The sequence below is a fragment of the Cyrtonyx montezumae genome, unplaced genomic scaffold (genome assembly GCF_038088225.1).
Source record: "Cyrtonyx montezumae isolate F1298 unplaced genomic scaffold, pur_monq_1.0 scaffold_5, whole genome shotgun sequence".
Lineage (NCBI taxonomy): Eukaryota > Metazoa > Chordata > Aves > Galliformes > Odontophoridae > Cyrtonyx > Cyrtonyx montezumae.
In genome coordinates, this window is record NW_027072056.1 from 15,053,184 (window position 1) to 15,081,143 (window position 27,960).

A 27,960-nucleotide genomic window follows, 5' to 3' on the forward strand; every position below is an offset into this window, starting at 1 on the left:
GCAAAGATGGAGGACGGGACCAGTGATGGTCTCGTGCCTCATGTGGTTCTGGAGCTGATTGTGTGCACAACTTGGAGAAGCTGCAGTGTGGGGGGAGGAAGATGGTGACACCACCCCTCGCTGTGACCATCTGCTCGGTGAGGGAATGGAGCTGGGCAGGTGCTGCTGTGACCCGTGCACGGGAAGCCGTGAGGTTCAGAGGCCCTGTGGTATGGGGAGCACCACGAGAGTGAGGTGTAAGGTGCAGGCAGAGGCGCGAGGAGCACGAAGGAGAGCGCAGAGATGCGGCAGAGCTGTGTGCGGGACGTTGCGGGATGCGGAGCCCAGTGGGCGCGGGGATGTCCCTGTGCGTGAAACACCATCGCGGGGCGTAAAGGGGAACAAAGCCAAAGGATGTGGAGGGGGCGCGCACAGATGCTTCACCGCGTCCTGCGGGACGCGAGCGCGGCCGCGGCCCCGTGGGGCGCCGGTTCCGGTTCCGCTGGGGCCGGGGCGGCGGGCGGGGGGCGGGGCCGCGGGCTCCGAGCGTGCGCGGTGCGTCCGGGCGGCGCTGGGACCCGCAGAACAAGGGGCGCGGGGGGGAGCGGCGCGGGCAGGCCGCAGCCGGGCCGGGCCGAAGCGGGAGGGGGGTCCGGGCCGAGCGGGACCGCGGCGGACGCGGCCAGGAAGCGGCCGGGGGTCTCGGGCCGGGCCGGGGGCGGAGGAGCGGGCCTGGCGGCCGGGCAGGGGCGCCATGGCGGCGGCCGAGACGAAGATCATCTACCACCTGGACGAGCAGGAGACGCCGTACCTGGTGAAGCTGCCGATCCCGGCCGAGCGCGTCACCCTCGGCGACTTCAAGGGCCTCCTCAACCGCCCCAACTACAAGTTCTACTTCAAGTCCATGGACGACGATTTCGGGTGAGCGCGGCCCCGGGCCGGGCCCTCCGCGGGGCTGGGGCTGAGCGTGAGCCGGTGGGAGAGCGTGGGGGTGGGACGGGTCCCCGCCGTGCCCGTCACCCCTCGCGCCGCGTGGCGGTGGTACCCCCCCCCTTTTCCCCCCCTCCGATCTCTGGGGTACGTGGGTGCCCGCCCCCTCCTCACGCGGGGCGGCGGCATCCCCTCCCGAGCATCGCCGTTCCTTTCCCAGAGGCCCGGGCGCCGTCCATTGTGTGTACCCAGGGAGGGTGTGAGGACGCTGCTCCCCCCGCGGCCCATGCCCAGGACGGTGTGGCATTCCTCCCATCCATTTTGGGGAGCACCGTCCATTTTGGCAGGTCTTCGCCCCACCCGACTGTGGGAAGGATGGGTGAAGGGGGCCAGTTGTCTCCTGCCCCTGCGCAGAGGGATTGAGAGCTCTCGGTGTGCTGCATAGCTCTGGGCAGAGCAGATGAGATGTCCCGCGCTCCATCTCCGCACTGGGTGCGTATGGAAGAGGGGAGCAGCCCTGCCCTGTGTTGCATCTCCTGTTGGAGCAGCTCTCCTCCAACACCCATGTTTTCATGGTTTCTTCTCTGCTCTTTCCATCACGTGTGGTTGTTTGGAAGTGAAGCAGTCAGTCCTGCTCCTAGCACTGACGGTTGTGTTGACTGATCTGCTCTGGAGATGCTGCCTCCTATCTCCCTGAGGTGGCTGTTCTGGGGAGTGAAGTCAGATCTCATCGAGACCCTTTGTTTGGCCCTTGTTTCTCAGTGATACTCTTTGTTTTGCCCGAGTTCTTCCCTCCTCTGGCTTTCATAAGGAGCTCCCTTCTCTTCACAGCCTCTCTTGGCCTCCACAGCACATGACCCGTCATCATTCCTAGCGCTTTGCTGTTTGAAAGAGTTGCGTGATCTCCTCTTTGCATTTTTTCCCCTCTGAAGATTTAGTGTTTACAGTAGGTCTTGCGGATGGAGGCTGGGACTGCAGAGAGCTTTCAGTGTTATAGCCTTCCCAGTGTCTTTGTGCTGCGCCAAATGCCTCCCTGGGCTGCGATCTTGGCTCCTGCCATAAGTTACACAGGGCTGGGCCTGTTTGGGGCTTGGGTGGAAAGCCGTGTGGCTGTCTCAGCAGGGGGTGCTCTCCCCTCTGCAGCCAAGTCATCCCAGTGCCCAGGTTCCCATTAGCTCGGGTGGTGCCAGCTTTCAGATGAGGCTTGGAAGTTGGAGTTGCTCCTGTGACCACAGTCTGGGACGCTTCGCCTCCCTGCATTCCTCCAGACCCAGTGAGAGCTGGAGTCCTCAACAGCTTCCCCCTTCTCTCCAGGCAAATAGAAGTTCTCAGCCCTCATTTTCCATAAATCTCCCCTGCTATCAGTTGTTGGCTGATGGTTTCCTGTCCCTCAGCTGTTGGGTGCTATGGAACAGCTGCCTGTCCTTGGCTCCTGAGGGGACCATGTCTTGTTGGTGGGAGAATTGAACTGTCCATTCTGAGCACACGCTGTTTGTAAACAAATGCTTTGGGATCCTTTGAAATGTTCTTGAAGTGAATTCAAACTTGTCTTGAATGAAATACTACCATGTGGGTGGGAGAGAGTCTGCGCAACTATAAACAAAGTTTAGTAATAAATAGCAGCGTCTCACGTTGGGAAGAGGGGTCTGGTGGCAGCAACGTTCTGCCTTGTGCCTTGTCATCGTCCTCTGTTTCTTTAAGGCTCTGTGAGAGGAGGCAGATGGTGGATTAATGAAAGTTGAAGATAAAGCACATACGGTACGAGGAGGGAGAGGGAAGAATGGCTCAGGAAGACCCAGTGAGGTCAGATGCGCAGGAATGTGGGAGATGAGGATCATTTCAGCTAGCTCCTCTGGGAAGAAGTGACTGAGAAGGGAAGGTGGTTCTGCAGCTGGAAGAGGTCTGTTAGGCTGTGGGTGAAGCCCTGCCCCAGTGTGCTGAAGCATCGCATGGAGCAGAGGGCAGAAATCCCTCCTGGTGGCACCAGGGCTGCCCTGTTGGGATGGAGCCATTTGGGTCTTCGCTCCTTTCCAGAGAGTCGAAGGAAGCCAGGGAAGGGCCAGAGCAGTCCACATGCAGCATTGTCTCCAAGGCACTTTGGAGCCCTAGGCAGCACTGGAAATGTTTTGGGATCCCTGGTAATTGGTGTCCAAGAGAAAGCAATCAGTCAGACTGCAGGGACAGAGGACACAGGGGCAGGAGGAACCTCAGCTGGTCACTGTGAGCCTGTAGATATTGGAGCGATTAGTGAAAACCAGCAAGAGATGAATGCTGGCTGTGCTCAGCAGCTGTGTGCCAAAGAAAGGCATTGCAGGGCTGTGTGCTTATCCCTCAGTCCCTTTTCAGAGAGTCACAGCATTGTCTGTTTGGTTGGAAGAGACCTTGCAAGGCTTAATTCAACACTTCCTCTCACCTCTGGTGCCCAGAATGAATGGGTTTATCTCTCTTTCTCCTCTTCAGAGGCTGTACATCTCCAGCCCAGTGTTCCCTGCAGCTTACCCGTCCCCAGGGCAGCATTTCAGCCGCAGTCTTGGTGTGTGGGATTTTTCATCCTTTTGTTTATCTTGTTAATATTTGTTTGCCCTGAGAATCAGGGCGGTGATGGAGCAGCTTCACTGTTTACATCTCCTTGGAAATGGGAACGTAGGCTCCCCAGGGTGACTGTGTGGCTGTGCCAGGGGCTCATTCTGGTCAGTGTTTGGCCCCAAATTAAGAATGGTGCCGTGTCCAGGTGGGAAGGAGGAGAAACAAGAATTCAGCTATCTAACTGAGGGGAGAGTGGTGGGGAAAGCTTCAGTGCTTCTTTGCCTCAGCACGTGGAGAACACAGCCTGAGCCCAGCCCTGCAAAGCAGTAGTTTGAGCTTGTACCCCATGCTGGCTTCGTGTTTTGCTAACCCAAGAACTGGAGACACTAGGAAGAGCTGAGCACTGATGGGGGAAGCTCAGCAGCATGTAGATGAGGTGTATTCTTGGACCTAAGCTACTTTGTGTGGATGTGCTTCGCTGTGAAGCATGAGAGTATCCTTTTCCCTGCTTAGACAAGGAAGGTTTTGTCTCTGGCTCAAGTCTTTTTCATCCTGTGCTTTCCAGGTAAGATCTGTGTGCTTGTCAGTGGGAGAGAGAGCAGTGCCTTGCTCTGCCCACTGATGAGGTCTCTGTTCTCCACCTACAGCCTTTCAGGGACCTCTGAAGAAGCTGTTCAATTTCTTTGTTCCTAATCCATGCTGTGGATGTTCTTACAGTGCTCATGTGGCTCATCCTATCCGCCTGAAACTATGAGTTCCCTGGACACAAGAATGTATGGATCTCAGAGTGCTGGCTGCTACAGCTGAGGCTGTTCTTATGTCAATTGCATGGTGGTATCCCATGACTTATTTTTTTTCTTGTAACTGATGCTACTCAGCGCTATCAATAAAGGGCCATGCTGAAGTTAAACTTTTCAAACAATTTCTGTTAAAGGAGTGTGATTTATGCATCCTGGTAAGTCCTTAGTACATGGCCTCAAGTTCTGTCTCCTGGTCCGTAAACCCTAGAGTGTCTGAAAGCCTGAATTTCTCCAGTGTGCAGAGAAAGTGCTTGGGCAAAAAAATATCCTTTGTGATTGCTGTCTGCCTGGTCAGGGTGAGCTGAAGAACTGCTCCTCCTGCATGTGGATCTTGGCTGTGTGCTGCTGGGAGGACCCAGAGCTTTGGGGTTCAGTGTAGGGTGGTGCTGCTTCGCTGCTTCCTTCTCCCACTTCTCTGCAGGACTCAATTGCAATTTGAGCTGCAGAGCTGCAGTGATTCTGAGGTCTCAGCTGTTAAGTGGAAATTGGTATTGAACTAATCTGTAGCCCAGTATCTAATCCAGACCTGCTTAATTATCACCTTCCCTGAGAAGCCGGGTACGAGGCAGTGATTAGGGCAGCGTTCTGGAGGCAGAACAAAGCGGGCGCTGCTGGAATTCCCAGCACAGGGGTCAGATGCCATTGGTATTTGGCGACCTCATCCCCTGCACATGTGCATGGGGAAGTGCGTTGACGCTCACTGAAAGGCTGAGTGATTTATTTTTATTGCAGGATCTTTTTTTTTTTTTTTTTTTTGAGATCGATGCCAGGAGTGACTGTCCTTCTGGCTGGGAGCATTCGGAGCTGGGGAAGGGATCCTAAGCTTAATAAGCAGTGTTGGTCCCAAAGCCCGCTGGCATGGTGCCCTGCCTTCCTGCCAGATCTCTGTAGTGCGAGCCTGGGGGATTTGCTTCATTTTGCTTTGTCTTTTGAATTGGAAACCTTACTGCCTGCAGAAGACCTTTGCCTGTCCCGTGCTCCCATGGCGATTCCATGTCAGCGTGGATATCGCACAAGGAGGGGTTGGCAAGAAGTCTGTGCTGTCAGTGAGCTGAAGCTCCTCCAGGGCTGTGCACGACTCCCTTGTATGCTCAGTGCTTCTGTCAGTGGCAGCTCTGCCCCGCTGTGCTGTGGCCATCACATCTCAGCCCCCAGCCAGTCCTCAGCTCCGTGCTGAAGGCAGCAGCTGGCTGTCCCAGCTCAGTGGGACGGCGATTTGAACCAGAGCCCTTCCATGGACTTCAAAACACAGAACTGCACCAAAGCACCTACATTCTCATGTATCCAGATATGATGAGGAAGAGTAAAGTTAAGATACGTTCCCAGGCTTCTTCTGGAGGAGGATGGGTGACCTGTGCTCCTGAACCTGTGCTGTCTGCTTGGGATTAAGAAAGACTCAGCTTTCAGATCTGTGCCCAATGTGACTTGCCTTCTAGGGCACAGTGGATGGAGGTGGTTTCGTACCCCATGTGTTTCCTTCCTTGGATGGAGATGTTGGATGGAGATGTTGCCTGGAGATCTGACCAGTGAAGCACTGTAGAGCAGCACTCAGCACTTGAGCAGCCAGTGCTTCTCTTCTCTGCTCCAGAGAAGCGTGGTTTCCTGCCAGCACGTGGGGGGTGCTCTGCTCTGACTGCTGGAGATGGTTTGGGGGCCATTTGTGTGTAGGTTTCTGCACCCCATGCCTCTGTATCCTGGGCTGGTAAGAGATTGGCAGGGAACTGCTCACCAGTACTTGAAGAGAGCTTACTAACAGGAGGAAGACTGACTTTTTATGCAGTCTGAGGGTGACAGGCAAGAGGGAATGGCTTTAAACTGAAAGAAGGGAGATTCAGGTGAGACATTAGGAAACCATTCCTCAGAGGGTGGTGAGGCACAGGCTGCTCAGAGCTGTGGGTTTCCCATCCCTGCAGGTGACCAAGGCCAGGTTGCTTGGACCCTGGGCAGCCCAAGCTGCTGGGGACAACCAGCCCACTGCAGGAGGTGGGGCTGGGTGGGCTTTAAGGTCACTTGCAACCCAACCACTGTGTGATTCAGTGATTTTATGACCTCCTCTGTCTGTCCCCTGCTCAGACCCAGCTGGGCTCTGGAGGTGGAGGTGCCCAGATCTGTCTGTTGTGGTTGGGGCTGTGCTCGTGAAGGCCATGTTGGATGGCAGTCACAGCCTGGTTTATCTGCCCAGGGGTGGTGTTCTGAAAGCCAAGTTAGCCAAATTGGGCTGCAGACCAATTTCCCTAAGGCCTTGTCTGTACTATGCAAACAATGAAGCTTTGCAGCAGCTATTGAACTTATTTGCAGCCAGAGTTGGTCAGAATTGTTGTTTTTTGTTGTTTTTTTTTGTTGTTTTTAATTGAATGCATTTCTACCAAAATATGGTGTTATGTTGAACCAGCATTTTACTTGAAGTGGTATTGTTTTCAGTTATGTTTTTGATGGGAATGTTTCTTAACTTTTCTCTTGGCCAACTTGGGGATGCACAGGGAAAAAGAGAACTGAGTATCGACAAAGAAAATTGGATTCTGATGGTCTCTGCCATAGTGAGCTGCTGCTCCTCTGCCCTTGGCTGCATCCAAATAGATACAACAGTGTTGTGGTTCAGGATGTTTGTGTAAATGCCCATGGAGGAGAGCTGTGCCTGCAGGAAATTACCTTCATGTTGTCACACAGTTTTGCATCACACCACACAGCTGATGAGGCAGCAGTGAGGGCTGTGCTTTTGTGGTGTTTCCTATGGATTTCCTCCTCCATCCATCCCCTGTTTGTTGTTTGGAGCCTGCTCCTATGACCCCACTGGTTTTCCAGAAGAGGATATGGCACCACGTGTCTCTGTCACTGTTTGTCCCCAGCTGTTACACAGTGGGGTGAGCCCTAACTTTGTATACTTATCTATAATTCTGCGTTGGTCTCAGGAGTGCATGTGAGCTTTTGTGCAGTATTGCAATTAGCAGAGAGCTGCACTAGAAAGCTCACACAGCTGCAGAGCTAATATCTTCCTTAGCCTCTGCTCTGAAGCTCTCAGTTTCACTTGTTTCCATCACTGTTTTGTTGGGTTTTTTTTGGTAGCAATAACAATGAGCCCATCCGGGAGTGGGTCGAAATTCTCTGGAGGCTTTGGCAAGCAGAGATGTCTGATGCTGACCTTCCTGTTGTGTAGTCCTGTATCACGGGGCAGGGTTGGGTCTGTCATTGCTCTATCACTTGTTTATTGAAGGAGATGTGCCAGACATACTGTTTTCCTAGGCTGACTACTGAAGGCAGCAGAGGCAGCAATTGGTGCCCTGCCCCACTGAGTACACTTTTGGTTATCTCCTGGCTCATCTGCCCATTGCTCTCTTAAGAGACCTGGAGGACAAGAAAATGCAGCAAGCAGTGACCAAATCACCACAGCAAGAGCTCGGTCCTGGCTGAGGATAGGAGCTGTGAGAGGAGCAGAGGTCTGCTTGTGAAGAACTTGCACCAGCTGCTGTGCAGGAAGGCTTTCCTCTGGTTTGTGATCTGCCCGGTGTCTGGAGAGGAGCTGGTGTGCTGTGTGGCCGCTCTGGTGGCTGGCAGCTGTTTCTGTGACAGCCTTGGATCTCCGGGTCTGGCTAAAGGAGGCTGGGGTGCTCCTTTTCTCCTGGTTGCAGGCTGGGTGGGGTGAAGGCTGCTGTGCTGATGGTTGGTTGCTGTATTGGCCCCAGGGTGCAGCAGCTTCTCACACTGAAGCTTTTTTTTTTTCTTTTTCAGAAGCTGTGATGGATATGCAAACTCCATCCTGCCGTTTGCATACAGCTAACGAGTTGTCCCAGTTCATTCAGCCCTGCCCAGCCCGGCCAGTATTTTTGTGCCATTCATAGACATTTGCCCGTGGGCCCAGCTGAGGCTGTGCTGTACTGGGAGCCTGTGCAGGAAGCTTTGCCATTGCGCTGTGTTGGGTTATTTGAATGTTTTCTTAATGACTTCTGTGGCTCTGAGGAGCTGCACGGCCCTGTGGCAGGCCTCCCTGTTGTCTTAGGGAGCTGGTAAATGCACCTGAAGGGGCTTGTGTGAGATAATTTTCCTTCCAGAGTGAGCTGTGGAATGACATGAAACTCTTTAGGTTACATAAATCCAGTTATTCACTGCCCAGGGATCCTGGAAGGGACAGAGAAGGTTCAGGAGGCAGCACCTGCTTCAGTCTAAGGTAGGCTCTGGCTGGGTTTCCTTGGGGCAGCTCAGGTACGTACTGCACAGGTATGTAGTATCCATATGGGGCTGCACACTTGAGTCCCACGTATGCCAGGCTGGCTCAGACCCACTGCACTTTCCCCATGCGTGAGTCTGGGGTCAGGCTACAGCAGTCTTTTTGGATGGGCTGGTATTGTCAGCCTGGAAGGATTCTGAATCTTTTGGTCTCTTCTCACAGCATTGCCTTTGTGGCAGTTGGTGCCTGTGCTCTGGTGCAGGGAGCTGTGTGGTATGGGTGTTGGCTGGAGGTGGGGTTGGTGCTCATGTCACTTGCAGGCCTCACGAGCGCCCTGTAGGCTGGCACAGAGTGCTTGTGGTGACTTCATGTGGCTGAAGAAGAGGTGCTTCATGGAAATCTGATATCAGTATCATGGAAATTAGGAAGCTCAAAACCAAGGTCTTGCAACTTGATTTATCAGCAGAACCACCTACCCAGGAAATGGCCCTATTTGCAATAATGATGTGGGGTGAAGGTGAATGTGTACAGTGACTGAGCTCACAGGATATTTGTAACTGCCAACAGGTTGTGCTGCCTTCTGCTGTGCTTCTCCATCCTTGCAGGACCTGGTGGACGGCAGCCTTGGCTCTGAGATGCTCTGCAAAAGCAGTGCTTTGCATCATGTGTGGCAGCAGAGGCCACTGTCCACTCTCCAGCATGCAGTGTGGCTGTTGGGAGTGGCAGGTGGGAAAGTTTGCAGTGGTGTGTGGTAGGATCAAGCTCAGGAATGTGCAATCAGAGAAAAAGCAGCAGCTCTGAGCTGGGTTTCTTCCCTCAGAGGCGGGGTATGTTGTTTCTAAATTGCAAGGAAACGTTTTCCTCCTGTTGAAAGGCTCCTGAAGGCAAGTCCCAGCAGGCTTCGGGCTGACTTCTGTCCATGGCACCTTGCTCAGACTACTGACTAATGACAGTCATCATTTAGGCGGCTGAATGGCACAAGCCATGCTACTTGCAGGAGTGCCTTCCTTCCAGATTGTCCCTGCACCCTGTGCCAGGATTGCTCTGCAGCTCCTTTGGAGGAGTCCTTGGCAAACAGCCGTCTCCTGGCTGCCTGGAGAACGCTTTGTCCAGCAGAACATCCATCCGATGTCAGGAGGAGTCCTCTGGGCTTTCATAAAGAAAAGAAAGAGAAGTGGGAATTTCCACTGCAGAGAATAAACCAGCAGCAGGGTGGAGACAGCTTGCATTTTCCCTGCTTCTTGGCTAATCAGATTCCTTTCAATTTACAGTAATTGATTGGCTTCTGCTTTACAACTAGCTGTCACCCAGTTTCTGGATCTCAAGCTGAGGGTTGTGTGCCAGCACACGCTTGGTTTGGTTGGGACGGGAGCATCTCATCTTTTCATTCCAGCAGTTGAACAGAATGTGCTTGCCTGTGTGCTGACTGCAGGACCAGCTCTGCTGGCTGGGAAAATGGAGCGTGGTAGGAGATTGCTCTCCTCATTGTGTTATTCAGCCCTGAGTCTTCAAGGGAGGATGGTTGGTATTAGCTAACAGGAGTGAAGAGTATGGATGTCTACTTAAATATTCTCCAGTTGGTCTCTGGTTTTACAGGGAATTCTCGTACCATTCCTGACATCAAAGGCAGGAGTTCAGGTGAAGCAGCCAGCCTTCCTGTGCCTTGAAATGGTGTTGCTTACCAGAAGGCTGAGCCTTGAAGGTGTGGCTCTTGTGCTTTGCTTTCCTCCGAGTTCTTCCTGGCTTGCTGATGGTTTCCTGAGAGTGAGTATCTTGTGTTTTGCCAAAGTTATCCGACTTCTGGGGATGGAGGAAAAGGGTGGATGTCCCTGCCCTAGTGATGGTCAGAAGTGGTTCTGACCATTCAGGCCCTGTCACTCTCTCTGCATTCTTCAGCATTTCATGGCTGTGGGGATACAGTATCACTGCTTGCCCTTTCTTCACAGTGCTGCAGAGGCAACTTACTGTCTTTGCTACCCTGCAGCTGCCACAGCTTTGAAAGGCTCTTCTTTGCGTGAATCCTTCTCATTGTCTTTGGCAAAGGCTTTGTATTAGAACATCAAGTTTGGAGCTTTAGTAACTCCCTGTTGTTTTTATAAGGGTTGTCCATTTGGTAGACCCAGATAGCAGAGCTGTTGCTGCTGGTAGCCCAGCTGGATGGGGAGAGTAGGAGCAGTCATCGTCTGTTCTCCTTCATAGCTCTTTCTCCCCACCAGGTAGGAGTTTGGGCAGGTCTCCTTGGGACACCCCAAAGCTGTTTGTACCAGAAGAGAGTAAGTGAGGGCAGGATGTGAATAGAGGCTGATTTGTCACCTCTTAGGGGAGGTGCATTATCAAATACAAAACAATTGTTAGCACACTGGGAGAAATGAACCTCACTCCTCCTCACAGAGGTCTGCCAAAGTCTGTGCCTTCCCAGCCCAACTCTGGACAGCATAAAGGTACTCCAGGAGCAGAGGCAGGTGCTGGGCAGGGCTGACCCATGGGACCTGGGACCAAGAAATGCTGGCAAGCAGGTTGCCATGGGGCAGCTCGCAACCTGCCAGGTGGAGAGGTCTGGGTGTTCAGACCTTGTTTCCCACCCTCCCCCTCCTCCCCTTTTTTCCCCCTCTTCTCCTCTCCTTGCTCTCCCACTGAGTTGATGCTTTTCCAGGAATGAGCTGTACTGCTAGCCCAGCACATTCCACAGCGGCAGCACTTTTTTGGCAGGAGCTTTGCCTGCTGTTAAGAAAAAGCAGGACTGACTTGGTGTCCCTCTGCCAAGGGCCAGGAAAGGGAAGAAGTCCTACCTTCCTTGTTATGTGTGCTGAGCTTCCCCTGCCCCAGCACCCAGCCTGGGTCTCCTGTTCTCTGCAAGGAAGGTGAACAGCAGCCCACCCAATATTTGTGAGCAAAGCAAGATGTATAGGTGACCCTCGTGCTGGACTGTGCAGACAGTTCTTGAGGAGCTGAAATCAGAGGAAGGAGTCTAGCTGGGCTTCTGCTGGCAGGTCCTTTTGTCCTGATTTCCAATTCAAAGGGCTGAAAGTGTCACTGAATCTTCCAGGCCCTGCAGAATACTTCCTTTGATGGTGGCTCCCAGCGTCCTTCTGGGGTTGGGAGCTCACTGGGCAGGATAAATTAGTGGAGGTGCCTCCTACAGCCCCACGCAGCCCCCCCCAGGTCAGTGAGGGCTGTCCTGTCAGCCTTGTTGCAGCCAGATGGGCACTGCAGAGCAGGAGGGGCTCATCGGCTTGCTTTGAAATCCAAGTCTTTAACTTTGCTTTGATAAGGAGTGCTCCAGGGCAGGCCTGCAAGGTCAGGCAGCTCCTTCCCAAATGCCATTCTTTTTCCAGATTTTGAATTAGGAGAGCAGTAAGCCCATCGTCTCCTACCTGGTGAGCAAGCACAAGTCCTGCTGGAGCCAAGCATCTCCTGGTATATGTCCAGTGGAGTGATTGTAAGTGTGTTGGTAGGAGTTCTTGGGGAAAATTGTTGCCACTCGTATCTGCAGAGTCCCTGCTCCAGTGACTCTTGAGGGGATAGCACAGCAATCTCTGGGGTGCATGGGAATGCTTTGGGAGTGTTGCTGAGGGCGGCTGGAGAGGTGTTAGGCTGAAAATAGAAGAGGTTGCTCTCTTGCTTTTGCTCTTAGGCACTATGTCCCTGCTCCTGAGTACAGGCAGTAGCTTGAAATGTGGTGATGTGCTCTCTGAGGAATCCTTGTAAACTGCCCTGGGTTCCCTAGGAGAGCAGAGATGGCTTCTGCTGTGTGCAGAGCTGTGTTATTGTTGTGTTGTCTTTTTGAACAAGAGCCCTTCTGCAGACTATCCTGCAAGGCAGAAGGAGCAAGGGTTGATAGGTGACAGGAAGAGGACAGCAGCTCCCTGGGAGGGGGTCTGTGGAGCTTAAACACCCACAGCTCTGCAATCTCTTTTTGCCCTCTGGAGGCACAGTGGAAAATACTGTGTCTGGGGGTTTGAAATGGGGAAATGACAGTCTCTGTTTACAGACAGAGGCCTTCTCACCCCAGCACACTGCACAGATTTGTATCCCACGTTCTCCTCCTCCTCTGCTCCAGAGATAAAAATACAGTGAGGAAGACTCGCAGAGTTCCCCAGCTTATGGAGTCAGACACCTCCAATCCTGTAATCCTGTTTGATGCACGCTGCTTGCTGTGAAGCCCAAGGTCTCACTCCTACACTTGTGTATTCCTCGGTTGGACCTGCAGCCCTAGAGGGGATTTATCCCAGTGGGCAGCACATGTGTTGTGTCTGGGCTCGACCTAACAGGCGAAGAGTTCCTGTCCAACATCTCAGCTCGGCTGGAGAATTGCCCTGTCCAATTTTCTCTTCTGGCGATAAGGCTGCAGAGCTCATCCCAGTGGCCCCAGCACTTGATCCTGGAGAAGGGAGGAGGATTTTGCTCCAGAGCTCCGCGATGCTTGCATTTGGTTACTAACACATGAAGGTGTTTCCTTGTGCTGTTCAGCATCATTAATCTATACAATCGTTTGGAGACAAGACATCCCTGCCCTAAGGCAGGGTGTACTACAGGACTTGAAAATGAGATTGCATTTTTTGGTGTGCAAATGCCTTGTGCTATTAGATAGGAACGTCTCCTGACTTAATTAATTTTCTTTTTCTGAGGTCCTGCAGGAAACGGGGGCTGGTAAAGTCACAGGTGTGATCTGCTTAGGCTGTTCTTGTGGGGGTTATAAGGGGGGGTTAATGTCAACATTTAATTTCTCGTCTTTGTGGTCTTGGAAGAAATATCACTGTTCTGTGAAGGGCTTTCAATAATTGAACTAAACAAAGGAGCAGGTCTTTTTTCCTCTGCTCTACTGGTTTTACATCTTCTTTTCAACGTGCAGTTGTCAGCACTTAATTGTGTTCTCAATATCTGCACCTCCCCTAGTGACAAAACTCCTTTTCATCCTCACTGTTGAGCTGTCTGACATGGTGAGGGGCTCCCTTCTCTCACTTTTCCTGGTGCTGACCGAATTTCAGCTTTTCTGATGGCTGCTGTGTCCTGTGATTGCTGTTATTTGAGCACCCTGCCCTTAGGTAGACAAACTGGAGGACAGAGCTGCTGGAGAGGAGCAATGACTGCTGCTGAGCCTATCGAGCATCTAAGGCTGAGGCTCAAACCCTTGCAGCCATGCCTTGGTTTGTGCCTCAGGGATTCCTTCTCTCCCCAGGCAGTCAGCTGGTGCTACTCCATCTTAGCTCTCGTCAGACCCGCTGTGGTTGGTGGGCCGTGCTCAGGAGAGACCTGCGCTGGCTGCAGCTAGAAACTGCCTTGTATCCGCAGCATGGGCTGGGCTGGAGGCCACCGAAGGGAGGGAGGGAGGTGGAAGACTGGATGGATGGAGCTCAGCAGCTGTGTGCTGGTAACCTCAGCACGGCTTCTAGAGCGCTGCTCTGCAAGATGGCTTTTACTGCCTCCTTCTCTCCTTTGCGCACTCTCGCTCTATTCCCCACCTTCCCTTCATTCCTAGGACATGACTGTGTGATATAAAATACCCTCTCATTTCCTGAGCCGCTCTGGGACTCCCCAGAGAAAGCAGCATCTGCTGGCTTGTCCCTGTGTCCTCATTGCTGGCTGCTGGCAGAGAGCAGGAGGGAAGCTGGGAGCGTGGCACCTTCCCAGCCAGGGGAGAGAGGATCTTCTGGCTTTATCCAGAGCACGGTGATGGGGTGAGGGCCAGAGCTGGGCTTCCTCCCCTCCCTCTCCACCCTTCCCCCAGCTGTATGAGAGCAGATGTGCTGCTTGTGTCAGCCTTGGCAGGCCCCACTCTCCTCTGCAAAACCCAAGCCCCACTCCTGCAGCAGACAGGGCCTCGTCCCCTCCTCCCCCTCGGCCTGGCCCTGCACAGCCGCCCCCGTGTCGCTGGGGATGGAGGCTGAATCATCCGCCCACCCTGCCTGCCTCCCCATCACCCTGCCTCCTTCCGTCCCTCCTTCTTTCCCTCCCTCCCTCCTGCAGGTCTCTTTGTTGGAAAATTCAATGCAGATGAGTACTTGGGAGCTGGGCTGGGCGCCCAGCGCATGGTTTGTCCACAGCACATCGGCGTGGAGCGAAGCTTTTGTCACCCAGGGGAGGTCAGACACGGGCTCTCCTGGGCTGCAGCCCTCCAGCAGGAAGCTTTCGCCATCCCTCTGCTCCCTGCCGTGTCACACACACCCCCAGCAGGGCTGCAAACCTGGGAAAATCCCAAACTGGGCTGTCCCGATGGTTAAAAATAAAGCAGGCCCTCCACGATCAGCGTGGGGCAGATGTTTTCCTTGGGCTGCTAAGTTGCTTTGAGAGAGAGAGCCGGAACACCACCGAGCTTGCCCTATGGGGATTCCCAAAAGACCCTGCAGCTGAGGCCTGGCCCGTGGGGAGGTTTCCTTGCATGGCTGCTAAGGAGAGACGTGGCACTGCACACAGCTCCTCCAGAGGCTGCTGAGCTGCCATGGGGGCGAGAGCGCAAGCGAAAATATGGCCGTGCAGCTCAGGGCAGTGCAGTGCTGCATCCCAGTAGCTGGGGTTGGTGCAAGGACTGACAGACAGGAGCAGGGACCTTCTTGTGCCCTGCCCTCCACTGTCAGCTTTTGCTCTGCGGAGTCTGAGTGTGTAATTCACCCTGCTGGGTGATAAGGAATGTGAGGCTGGGGGAGTGGTGCTGTGTGGAGGTGGGCAAGGAGAGCTGACCCCTGGGAGGCTGGGATGGGAGTGCTGAGTGCCTGGACAGAGGCTGCTTGTTCTGCCAGGCTGAAAGAGGAACGCTTTGTTTGCACCCAGCGGTTGGTCACCTCGACCTTGCAAGTCTGTCACCCCGTTCCTACACCCACAGATGAGACTCTGTGTCCCCGAGCACGCAGCGTGCAGCGCTGGAAGTTGGCTCTGCCTGGAGCTCTCTCTAGGAATTGGATGGGGTCCAGGCTACTGGCGACAGCATGAATGGATGTGAGCACGGCCAGGCTGGGTGCGTGCGCACCGGGAGCGGGGAATGGCAGCTCATGGGTGCCGGGAAGGGTCGGCCTGGGTGCCCAGGGGGCTGTCCCACGCTTGTGTTCTCCACCATTCCCTGTGTGATGTATTTATATTGAATAAGAATGCGTGAAGCATTGTCGCTAAGTATACAGGGAAGGGAGTTTATTGAAGACTATTTTGCTGTTACCTCGTAGAATCGTGTGGGTTAGAAGGGACCTTTAAGGCCACCTAATCCAAGCGTCCTGCAGTGAAAGGGGGCATCTGCACCTCAGTGTATCTGTCAAAGATGGTATTAATTACACATAGCTGTGAGTTGTTTTTGATTGCAAGCTCACTGGAAAAGAAGTCTTCAGATGCTCAGAGATATTTAACGCAGAAGAAAACGGATGTTTGTACTGCTGGGGAAAGAAAAATTGTTGCTCCTTCACTGTGAAGAGTGATAGCAGTGCAGCTGCTTGTGTAATGCGGGAGGATGACATCGCGGCACAACTACAAAGCTTGATGTGATGTTGAAATGTTATGTATGCAATTAAAAAGCAACAGTAACATTTGGGAGGCAGCGTTGTTTCATGTGTTTTGCTTTCATCTGTTAAAAGATTCTGGCATAGGCTGTGATGATTTCAGGTCTTTTTAAAAGAGGATTAAAATTATGCATTTCTTGAGAAATAAGTGCAAATATGTATGTTTTTTGTTGTTTTTGTTTTACTTAGGGGTTTTTTGGGTTTTTTTAGCTGAATCCAGAGTAGAACAGCTGGATGCACCCAAAGGAGTCTGTTATGCCCTGGTTTTCTCCCTGCTAGCCTGGCCATCGAGGCTGTGACACAGAAGGGGTCATGCAGCCCCTCTCTGCCCCCTCCCCAAGCCTGGGCTGTGTGTTGGGTACATGTTCCCCACGAGGAAGGCTGTCTTTTCCCCTGGGTTCTGGGTCCAACACTAACAGCCTGCTCTCCTTCACAGGGTGGTGAAAGAGGAGATCTCAGATGACAATGCCAAGCTTCCCTGTTTCAACGGCCGGGTGGTGTCATGGGTAAGGACATCCCTTCATTATCTTGCTGCCTGCTTCTTCTCTCTCTGAAAGCCACAGTTTAATTGCATTGTGCAAAGTAAGGCACAGGAACTGCTCTGCACTGTTGAAGTGCTAAGTGCTAAAGAAGCTGATGAACTGGATTACCACACTCCAGCCTCTCTGCTGGAGGCTGGACTGTGTGGTGCTGGGTTCCCTGTGCCAGGCAAGATGTGGGATGCCTCTGCAAAGAGCTGGCTGTAACAGCTGATTGGCAGAGGTGGTGGTCCCAGCCTGTAACCCATGTGCCCCTACGGCAGGGTCAGCTTTCCAAGGAAAGTCCTGCTCCGATGACAAAGGTCTTAAGTGACTCTAGTGCTGGTGAAGCCGACTGGATTGGGCTGCCCTGAAGACTGAAGGTACTGCCTGGGCAGTTGCAGAACAAGCTTCTCTTGCCGTGCTGTGCCATGCACATGCTCTGCACCCTGCCCGCATGCCTGCCTGTACCCTGAGGGGGACCCTCTGTTTGCAGGGAGGGAGAGGGTATTTGGTCCCCACAGGCCATCATCTCTTTTTCCCCACTGCTGAGCTTCAGTTTGTGCTAATCAGATTGTGTGAATCTACCCTAGGTAGATTCCAAGACTAAGGTGCCAACAAATAGTCCATAAACAGTGGAAAATCTCCAGGCTCTTGCCAATTAGGCTGGATAAGACCTAAATTCTTACACCTACATCAACCAGTGAGGCAGAGTGGTGGCACCAAGGGGTGCCGAGCTGCCTGGAAGCTGCAAGGCAGGGGGCTTGGGCTCCCACACGAGCAGCGGGTCTGTGCTGCCCTCCCTCTAGTGGCTGCCCAAGCACCAGACATCTCCCCATACCTCCATTTCCAGCTGCCTTTTGTTTTCCCATGCCCTATCAGGGCACCCTAGAGGTTCTGAGCCCTTTCCATTGCTTTTCTTTTTTTTTTTTTTTTACTTTTTAACCCAGTGTGCTTTTCGTTGTGCTTCACATCTGTGTGCAGCTGCTGGCTTTCCCTGCAGTGGCTCTCAGGGGGACTGATGGGTCTGAGCTGCCCACGGAGCACCAGCATGAGCTCTGATCCATCTGGAACGCTGTGCTGCTGCAGCCTCTGAAATGTTGGCTGTTCATGGGCATGGTGCCCGGGATCAGCACCTCCATCAGCACTCCTGCAAAGAGGGTGGCAGAGGTCTTGAAGACCTCTGTGCACAGCTGATGGAGCCTTTTCCTCTCCTTTCTGAGTCTCACTGTGAGTGGTTTGGGACTGAGAGAGCATTTGCTTTGCTGCTTATGCCAGACAGGCTGGAATGAGGCTATTTTAGGAACTTGGTACTAATTTTAGCTAGAAGGAAAGATAGGGGCTGGAGTTGGAGTGAATATTTCCTGACAGTGAAAGAAGCAGGAAAAGTGTAGGGTGGTTTTCAGTACCTTTCCTGGAGGAAGTCCTCAGGAGTAAGGCAGCAGCATTCCCTCTGCTCCCAAACACCCCCTCCCCTCAGTGCTGTTTGACAGCTCCTCCTGTCCGCATTTATTTGCCTGGTCATGACTTGAGACCTTCAAGTATAGAGTGCTGTCAGTTTTCCTTAAGCAGTGCTGGTCACTTGCAGCATCTCTTCTCCCATGTGCTCCCAGGCAGTGGCAGCCTGAGTGGGGAGGCAGCCTTTGGGCAGTGGGATGTGTCCTGTGAAGGTGAGAAGGGGCCAAGAGTGGAGCTGGGTACTGGGCGTGTGCCTGGGGCATGCTGGAGGCAGGGAGGCTGAGCTGGGTGTGAGACCAGAGCTGGTTAGACACTTGTGAGAGCGGGAGCTGTTGGGCTTGTCCCGGGGCCTGTAGGACGGGCTCTGCAGCTTCTGACACCCCAGGGTGTTCTCTGCCCTGTCTGCTCCCTTGGCTGAGGATTTCTCGGGGTGCTCTGTCTTGGCATCCCTTTCTTTGTTCCCAGTGCCACCTTGGCAGCAGACTGTTCTCTCCCTGCCCCGATGATGAGCTGTGGGATTTTTCTTATGACATCCCCAGTCTTCAGAGGGATGATCTGCACTGAGTGTTGCAGTTCAGATAGCAACTGTCAGTTTCTTTCCAGCCCATTTCGTGATCCTTTTGCCCTGAGCCAGACAGGAGCAGATCAGGGTGCTGGGCCCTGTTGCCCTCTCACTACTGGCTGAGAGCCACCCTGCTGCTTGCCTCTGCTGTGTAGGGAACAGACATGGTGCACGCAAGTACAGGAAAGAAGATATATGTTGGAAAGCTCTTAAAGATGGAAATTGATCTTCCCTTGCTGGCAAGTTCTAGCCTTTCCCTGGGAACTCGTTCCCTGGCTCCTTTCTGAGATCTCTCATGTCTGCTTTGAGGGTCCCGGAATATATCTTGTGAGGAAAATGCTATTTGTTGCTTTACTGCCCAGTTGGAATTAGCCCAGCACAGTGCAGCTCAGAGGTGGGGAGAGGACTAAACCTGTATAGGGAGTGATTTTGAGGAAACCACTTTCCTTTGAGCTTAGTTGAGCTCATTGATTTCACCCCATTGGTGAGCCCATTCCCCAGGAGACACTCCATCTCATTCCCTGAGCCCTGAAATCGGTGATTTATCTAAGAGCCAGAGACAAAGCAATAGCTGTGCTTGGACTGCCTCAAAGCATAGCTAGTATGAATAGTTCCTGGATTTTGAACCTGTCTTGAATTTCTGCAGTAGGCAAAATGCAGAAATTTCAAAGCCTCAGCCCTGAGCTCTGTTACCTCCATGTCCCATGGGCTGGGGATGCAAAAGTCCTGCTGGGTCCGCAACCAGAAGGCCAAGCTGCAGAGGCTGGTTAAAACTGAGGGAAGGAATGACTGGTAGCTGCCTCTTCTGATGTAAGAATAACTACAGGGAATCCACTCCTTGCCACAGGGTATGTGTTAAGGTTACCTGAGCTTAAAAACTGTGTGAGTGTGCAGGTGATGTCAGTCTCTAAGCAGGACTGCTGGCCACCCAGGCTTCCCTGCTGGGTCAGGAATTCTTGAGGCACAAATAGCCAGTGTCTGGGAGGGTGCTGAGGGGAATGTTGCTACATGCTTGGCCTGTTCCATACCCGTTCCTGGGCATCTGCTGTCATCCACTGTCAGAGATGAGATCCCAGGCCAGACAGGCTTTTAGCCAACTCGTTTGGCCACTCTTGCAAGTGTTCTCCCACTCCCTCAGTGGTTTTATCCTCTGTCTCTCATCCCTCCAGCTGGTATCTGCAGAGGGTTCCCATTCAGATGCTGGGTCAGTTTGTGCTGATAACCAAACGGAGCTGCCACCCTCCATGGAGCGCACAGGAGGAATTGGAGACTCTAGGCCCCCTTCCTTCCAGTAAGTTACCTGGACACCTGTCTTGGTTTCCAAGGGACCCATGCTGGCTTTGCTGTAAATCAAGGTGGGAAGAGCAACGGCTGGGACACTCCTATCCACATGGGTGGGAATCACAGCCAGCCATAGGGCAGGATGGTGGGGCTGGGAGCCCGTTCAAAGTGGGGCTGTGTTATTCCCTAAGCAAAGGCATGCTGAAAGCAGTGCAGGGAAGCTGGCAAAAAGCTGACATCCTCCCACAGTCCCTTGCCCTGTGCTCCTAGGTGTGCTGTGATTGCTCCCCACCACCTCTGCTCCTGTCTATGAAGAGGGAGACAGATGATGGGTGGAGGCTTATGCTAGTTGGTAGAGATAGCCTTCTAGGGCCGTTCCTGGTTGGACCTATTTGTCCCTTTATCTCATTGCAGCCCTAATACTGGGGGGAGTCGGGAAAACTTGGACAATGAGACAGAAACAGACTCAGTGGTGTCATCACAGAGGGAACGACCTCGTCGGAAAGATGGACCTGAGCATGGTGAGTGCTAGCAAAATGGCAGGAGCTTTGCTGGACATAGCTAGGGGCACCAGCTGCATATATGGGGTAGCTCTCTCTGCTGTCTAGGACCTTCTCAGCACAGATTTGCTGTTGAGTAGTGTGAGGCAATAGCCTTGTGTTGCATCAGAGCTTGGTGATGAAATCTTTTGGGTAAAGGAGACATCTCCTGTTGGAGTGCTCCAACAGCGAGAGAGACAGAGGTGTCTCACTCCTTAGCTGAAAAGTGGACTGTGCTGTAGCCTTATCACTCTGTGCTGGTTCATGGTCTACCTAAGGACCAACTGCAGCGGTCTTACGATGTTTTAGTAGCCTTGTTCTTAGTGCCCCATCAGCCTTTTCCCCATTCTCTAGCATAGTAGAAGAGGTATCCCACAGAGAATGAACCTGATTCCTGTGTGGGCTCAGAGCTGGCCTGTACTAGATGAGATTTTGAGGAGGATTCAATTTGAGAATGTTGCTGTGAGCCCTGCAGAGGGGATGGGGCTGTTTCCCTGTTTCCTGTCTTAAGCATGCTGAGTGTTGTTTTCATAGCACCCAGAGTGAATGGGACAGTGAAGGGAGAGCGGCGCCGAGATCTGGGCGGGTACGAAAGCTCCTCCACACTCATGAGCAGTGAGCTGGAGACCACCAGCTTCTTCGATTCAGATGAAGATGACTCCACCAGCAGGTACGAGAGCTTAAGTCCTGGTGGAACACAGACTTCTACCACCTCTCAGCACAGAGATGCCATTTCAGGGCATAATAACCCTGGGTTCCAGTGTCCTTGCACAGACCTGCTACTGTCATCTGTCTCCCACGCACATGCTCTTCTTCTGCAGTCTTTTTTTCCACATGCCCTTTTCTGTGACTCTTGCTTCCAGAACCATGATCCCAGCAGCAGAAGAGCTGACTCATACTTTTGCCTCTAGGTTTAGCAGTTCAACAGAGCAAAGCAGTGCTTCCCGTCTCATGAGGAGGCACAAGCGACGCAGGCGGAAACAGAAGGCTCCACGCATTGAGCGGGTACCCAGGGGCTGGGTGTCCTGGGGAGGGCAGTGCAGGGCAAAGTGGGCTGCCTAGTGAGTCTCTCCACTTGGTTCTTCAAGTCTGATTGGGAATTCAGCTGCATGTGCTGTGGGCACCGCCTTGAGCAGAATACAAGTGAATACAAGGGGTGAGATGGTGCTGTAAACCCTTCAGCTGGGTCAGTGTAGCACAAGTGGAACGACAGTCCTTCTGGCTGTGGAGAGGTCATAAGGGCTGTGGCTGATGCACTCTGGCTCTACAGAGCTTCCAGCATAAAGCTGGATTTGTGGGTTATGGTTGTGGGTGGATGAAAGGAATACAGATGGAGGGAGCTGGGTGCTGAGGCACCAGATGACATCTCACGTTTTCTTTATGTTGCAGTCATCATCCTTCAGCAGCATCACAGACTCTACCATGTCCCTGAACATCATCACTGTCACACTAAACATGGGTGAGTGGGAGTTGTGCCTGGGGTTTGCAGTCTTTCCAGAGCGAGATGGGTGGTGGAGGGGTAACTGGGGAGGAGACAAAAAGAACATACATGGGTAAGTGTGAGGGGATGGATTCTGTAGGAAAATAGCTTGTCTTGGAGTGCCCTGCATCCTGCGATTTTAGGAGAGAGGGGTAGAAGTGACTGGTTTGTCTGAAGCTAGGGCTGCTCATGCTTGCTTCATGGTGTTTTACTTCTTTTTTTTTCCATCTCTGCAGAGAAATACAACTTTCTGGGCATTTCCATTGTGGGACAGAGCAATGAGCGTGGTGATGGAGGCATTTACATTGGCTCCATCATGAAGGGCGGTGCTGTGGCTGCTGATGGCAGGATTGAGCCAGGAGACATGCTCTTGCAGGTACATCACACCCACATACCTCCATCTTTGAGACTAGAATTGTGGTAAGAAAAGACCTAGAAGCCTCCCTGTGCACTTAAACAAGCTAAACCCAGGAAGCTGCTCTTGGAAAAGGAAAGCTGAGTCACTGCTGAGCAGAGTGACAAGCTCAGCCTCTGGTCGCATCTCTGAGATTCACCCCTTTGTGTTGTTTGCAGGTGAATGACATCAACTTTGAGAACATGAGCAACGATGATGCTGTGCGAGTGCTGAGGGAAATTGTGCACAAGCCGGGGTAGGTACTGAGGTGGCTCCTTAAATCCATGAGTGGCTGCACAGTGTGTGCTTGGGGCATCATGCCTTCCAGCCACCTCTGCCAGCAGAGTTGCAGGAACCCAGAACTTATGATTTGGGTATTGCTTTGACTCCTGGGTTTTCATACCAAAGGAGCCAGCAAAGTAGTGGTTAAATGGGGCATTTGCCCTTTCTTTTGGGTATACTGTGTCATCTTTTTGCTTTGGCTGGCTAGCCGTAGAATTACTGCTGCCACGTTGTTCTGTGTATGCTGTTAAGGAAAGCTGTAGCCAAAAAAAAAAAGGAGGGGGGTGGGGGGGAGGCGGCAAAGGCACTGAGCTGGCAGTTTCTCTCTATCAGTAGAGCCAGCATACAGCAGATGCCATGGATCATACAGTGATTTGTGCCACCAGGCTCTTGTTTCAACTTTTGCCTTTTTTGCTGCAGGCCCATCACCCTGACGGTGGCCAAGTGCTGGGACCCCAGCCCCCGGGGCTGCTTCTCGTTACCCAGGAGTAAGTGGATAGCTGACTCACCCTTAACGTTGGTGCCCAGCTCATGTGAGAGCCCTGCCTTAAGCACTTGGTTGTTGTCTTGTTCCTCCTGTGTGTGTGTGGCTCCATATGGCACTGAATTGGGTTTTGATGGGGTTTCAGCTCTCCTGTAGGGAGGCTGCTATGCATTTCCCAGTCCAAAATGCCCATAGGCCCAGCCCTCATTCCCACATCACGCTGGGGACGCGTTTCACTGGGTCAGGGAGGTCACTTGCTTGGAGCGCCAGAGGAAAGAGAAACCCCTCCCTGAGCCATAGGGGGATCTCTCCCTCTGCACCTCTCCTGCTGACCCTCCCTCTCTTCTTTCTCTCCCAGTTGCTCCCCAGCGGATCTGGGCTGGGCCAGACTCTCCATGCTCCGATCCGGGTGAGTCCCGGCAGATACTGGGGATGGAATGGGCTGTGCTGAGTCCCTGTCCCTCCCGTGAGGTTGAATGGATGAGGAGATAATTTCTTATAGTTGCTAACTGACTTTTTTACTGCAGGTGAGCCTATCCGGCCCATTGACCCAGCAGCCTGGGTGTCTCACACGGCAGCGATGACTGGCACCTACCCAGCGTACGGTATGAGTCCATCCATGAGCACAATCACTTCCACCAGCTCCTCCATCACCAGCTCCATCCCAGAGACCGAACGTAAGTCCTTGTGCCTCCGTGCTCCTCCCGCTGCACGGCTTCCACACCTTCACTGTGCTCTAAGGGGAGCAATACATCTGCTTGGGGGCAGCTAGGCTGGGCAAGATCTGCTCTGCCAAAGAAGTGGGTGGGAGATGGCTCTCACCAGGCTGTGCTTTGATCAGTGGAAGATATGTCTGGGTGAATTTACACCACGTTTATCAGTTTTCTACATACGGAGAGTAGAAGATGCAGTCCAGGAGCTGTGGCAGATGCAGAGAAAAGGCTCAAGGAGCAGTTGGGGGTTGTCACGTGGCAGTGTGAGTCCAGAAGGATTAAGCTTGTCACTGGAGTAAGGCCCTCCCAGAGAGCAGATCAGGCAGGGCGGAGGTGGCTGCTAGGAGCAAAGATCCTTGTAGTATGGCAGGGGCCTGTGGAACACAGGGCTGTTTTGGTTGTTTTATCAAGATTTTGGCTAGTTCTAGTGTACAGAGCCCTGAAGCAAGAGTCTTAAAGAGCTCAACCAGGGCAAAAAGGCAGAAGTTTTAAGTTTGTGAGGAGCAGTGAATTCCCATGCTGGGCTGTATTGGCAGCTTTTGGATCTTAGCTGCTTGGGACTGGCTGGAAGGAAGGAGACTCTAGCCTGGGTTTTGCACGTGAAAAAATGGCTCATTTATGAAGGATAACATGTGAAGACTGGAAGGGGGTTATGTCAGCATGCACTGCAGGGCTTTCTACGATGTATTGTTCCCTGCCCATTCCTCCCATGTGTGTGATTCTTCCATGTGGCACTGTTATCTTTTCTGCCTCTTCTCATCTCTGCTTCCCTTCCCTTTGTCCACGTCACAGGCCTCGATGACTTTCACCTGTCCATCCACAGTGACATGGCCACCATTGTCAAAGCCATGGCCTCACCAGAGTCAGGCTTGGAGGTGCGTGATCGCATGTGGCTGAAGATCACCATCCCCAATGCCTTCATTGGTAAGAGACTGTGCTGCCTCCAGCAGAGGCAGGGAGTGAGGCGTGGGTGGCCTGTTTCCCAAGAAAACATTCATGAAGGGAGCATCTCTTCAGTGTAGACTAACTTTACAAAGCCATAGTCACAAATTGAACCGTTGGCCGTGAAGTCCCTTCTTTATGCTCTTAACCAACTTGGTGGCCCACTGCTTCAGGGACGACTGTCTTCCTCTCACTTGAATTTAACTCTGACATTTGGTGGCAGGTTCGGATGTGGTGGACTGGCTGTATCACCACGTGGAGGGCTTTACAGACCGTCGTGAATCCCGCAAGTACGCCAGCAATCTGCTGAAGGCTGGCTACATCCGGCACACCGTGAACAAGATCACCTTCTCTGAACAGTGCTATTACATCTTCGGGGACCTCTGTGGAAGTATGACACTTGACTCTTAGCCTGGCATGGGTGGGAGGGAAAAGGTGAAGGGGGACAAAGTCCTGTAGAGCTCTGCTAACACCATGGGGACGTAACTCCAATTATTACTGCCAACTGAGCTCCTTGTTCTGCAGACTCTGGTAAAGTAGGGTGAAGAATATCTCGTTTGTCGTGCTGATGGAGCTGTGAAGTTGGAAGCAGCATTTGACAGTGTCTTCTGGTCTGTGATCTTTTCACCTGCATAATCTTAGTCTTTTCCAACTCTTATTTCAAGGCCTTGAACTTCCAGGGTTGGGAAGGGGCTGGTGCTCAGATAACTGAGTTCTGCTTAAATTAGGAGGCTGGGGGGTAGTTAATTGGAGAGGTAAGAGAGAGCTCTGATATGGTCCTTTCTGATGTGACAACTCTGTTTTGCCCAGCATTACTGTCTTCCAGACAGGAAGCACAAATACAAGTATTTCATGGCAGGGAGAGGGCCAAGTCCTTTAATCTCCTTGTGTGCCCCATCATTAATCCTGTGAGGTTGGACATGGGACTTCATCATCACATGAGGCTGTCTTTCCATTTGGCTTAACCCCTCTTCTCTGTTTTGTTGCAGACATGGCTAATCTGTCCCTTCATGATCATGATGGCTCCAGTGGTGCTTCGGATCAGGACACTTTGGCTCCGCTCCCACACCCAGGAGCTGCACCCTGGCCCATGGCTTTCCCATATCAATATCCACCGCCTCACCCATACAACCCCCACCCTGGCTTCCCAGACCCAAGCTACAGCTACGGAGGGGGCAGTGCAGGCAGCCAGCACAGTGAAGGTGAGTGTAAAGTATCAGAATGTGCCTGTGTGGGTAGAAGCAGCAGGAAAAGGCTGCTCCCTTAGGCAGCACCTTATGTATGGGGGAAGCAAGAGCAAAAGCCTTCATTTTGATGTATTCCAGAAGGGTTTTGTGACTCAGCATTAAGAATCTGAGAACGTGGACTGTGCAGGCAGATGGCAGTGCTGCAGCGTGCTCAAGTCCTCTGTTGGACAGAGGAGCATCCTTTCTTCCTGGCTTGTCCCAGCTGATTCCTAATGTCACCTCGTGTACTTTGCAGGGAGCCGGAGCAGTGGTTCCAATCGCAGCGGCAGTGAGAGGAGGAAGGAGAGAGAGAAGACCGGGGAGTCCAAGTCCGGCGGCAGCGGGAGCGAGTCAGACCACACCACAAGGAGCAGCATGAGGCGTGAGCGTGCGGCCAGCGAGCGCTCGGTGCCTGCCAGCCAGCACAGCCAGCGGAGCCAGCACTCTCTGGCTCACAGCATCCGCAGCCACCACAGCCAGCAGTCGTACGGGCCGCCTGGCCTCCCCCCTCTCTTCAGCCCCCCCATGTTGCTGATGCCTCCACCGCCGTCAGCCATGGGGCCCCCCGGGGCACCGCCGGGCCGTGACCTGGCCTCTGTGCCCCCCGAACTGACAGCCAGTAGACAGTCCTTCCGAATGGCCATGGGCAACCCCAGTGAGTTCTTTGTGGATGTAATGTGAAGCGCCCGTCCCCTGTCTGTCTGCTGCCCCTCCTTCCCCCTCCATCCCCATCGTTTGTCTCCTAGGACCAGCCCTGGCTTCACCCCTTGTTTTTGGGATTTTTTTTTTTTGGTCTTGATAACTAAAAGAAAAAAAAAAAGGGAAAAAAAAAATAAATGGAACTAAACCTCAATTCTAATCCCTCCTCAAGTGGGGTGGACGGGCCTGGCAGGCCTGCTGCGTACCACCAGCCCATCCTGCCTCCAGACTCATGTGTTGCTGATGGTTGTTCCTCCCTGATGGTAATTCCCTCCTGCCATCCTCTCTAACCCCATTAATCCGCATCCATCCCAGCACCCTGTGCTGCTTGCCCGTGTGTCACTGCTGCCTCACTCCTTCCGCCCTAAACATCTCTTCTTTCTTTTCACCCTTTTGTGTTTCTTCTATCAAGCAGCAAAGAATTACGGGGTGTTTGACTTTCTCTGAGCCTGCCGCCCGCAGGGGGGAGAGCTGGAGCGTGGCGTGGCCCGACAGGAGGACACGGAGCTCCAAGGGCGCTGGGCATGCATGGCGCTGAAGATGGCTGCTTTTCTCCCCCTAGTGGAAGACGCCCTGAGAGGGAAGTCGGGCCCAGCCTTACATGCATTTTAAATCCCTTTGTAGTTGCCTTTTAGCCAATGCTTGAATGTTCCAGGGCTTCAGTGCCTGTGGGGAACAGGGAGATGCTGCCTTTTGCTTCTCCTTCGTGCCCCAGCCTTGGGCCAGGCCCACCTGGGGCAGAGCCCTCCTTCCCCCTGCCCTGCCCTTGGCACTGGGGCCGTGCCCCTTGCCTTGCTAGCTATGGGCCTTATGGGACTAGGGGCCATGGGGTGTTTTTACTTGGCCAGAAGAACCCTACAGAGTGCCTCTGCCCTGCTCTTTGCCCCATCACTTGCAGGGCCGGTCCTTGGGACAACTGTGGCCCTGCCATCATGCTGCCACACAGCAGTGGGACCTCTTTGAGAGCTGAGAAGGCAGCCAAGGAGTGAGGGAAGGAACACCTTTGGGGAACACAGAGGTCCCCTGTGTTTGTCTGCAGTGAGGGACAGCGCTGGCCTTACCCCGCTCCATTCCCTGTGTACGATGCTTGGGAGGGATGTGAGCTTTATGGGCAGGTGCTGTAGCTCCTCTGGGCCCACACAGGGATGTGGGTCACTTGCTCCAGCACTCCTCGTCCTTTTTCTCATGGGTGATCAGAGCCGTTCCTGTCCTCCTGCTGGGCTGTGGGAAGGAGAAGTGGGGCCATGGCTGCCTGCTCCCCCAGTGCCCTCCTGTCGTCTCCTTCATTCTTTCTGTTTGCGGTTCTTTTATACTCTGGAGATGAAATGTATTTTGCTCCTGGGCTCTTCGTTGTGCCCTCCTGCCTGCCCCACGTTCCCCCCCTGCTGCTCCCTCACGCCTCTGCCCGTGCCCATGGGGTGCAGTGTGGTGGCACTGCCCTGCTACCCCCAGCACCCCCAGCCCTGCTCGCTGCCTCTCCTCACCCTGCCCTACCCGCTGGGTT

At 53.2% G+C, this 27,960-nt stretch overlaps 1 protein-coding gene across 2 annotated transcripts; it reads left to right on the forward strand.

Annotated features, from left to right (window-relative positions):
- Positions 1–663: 663 nt before the first annotated feature.
- Positions 664–27,890, forward strand: DVL3 (dishevelled segment polarity protein 3). 2 transcript variants are annotated; one of them, XM_065748589.1, is made up of 16 exons: positions 664–900; positions 16,315–16,384; positions 19,586–19,707; positions 20,112–20,218; positions 20,771–20,906; positions 21,148–21,241; positions 21,626–21,695; positions 21,953–22,092; positions 22,290–22,366; positions 22,813–22,880; positions 23,235–23,285; positions 23,404–23,553; positions 24,382–24,513; positions 24,755–24,922; positions 25,521–25,733; positions 26,014–27,890. In XM_065748589.1, the coding sequence occupies exons 1-16, from the start codon at positions 734–736 to the stop codon at positions 26,436–26,438; spliced, it is 2,190 nt and encodes a 729-aa protein (XP_065604661.1). In that variant the 5' UTR covers positions 664–733; the 3' UTR covers positions 26,439–27,890. The 2 variants fall into 2 exon arrangements, with proteins under 2 accessions (XP_065604661.1, XP_065604662.1); XM_065748590.1 differs by lacking the exon at positions 23,235–23,285.
- The last annotated feature ends 70 nt before the right edge of the window (positions 27,891–27,960 follow it).

Excerpts from the sequence above, each read along its gene's own strand:
- DVL3 (XM_065748589.1), top strand. The coding sequence starts at position 734 with ATGGCGGCGGCCGAGACGAAGATCATCTACCACCTGGACGAGCAGGAG. Across the intron at positions 19,708-20,111 it reads TCTAGGCCCCCTTCCTTCCA|CCCTAATACTGGGGGGAGTC; the intron begins GTAAGTTACCTG and ends ATCTCATTGCAG. Across the intron at positions 22,093-22,289 it reads CAGGAGACATGCTCTTGCAG|GTGAATGACATCAACTTTGA; the intron begins GTACATCACACC and ends TGTTGTTTGCAG.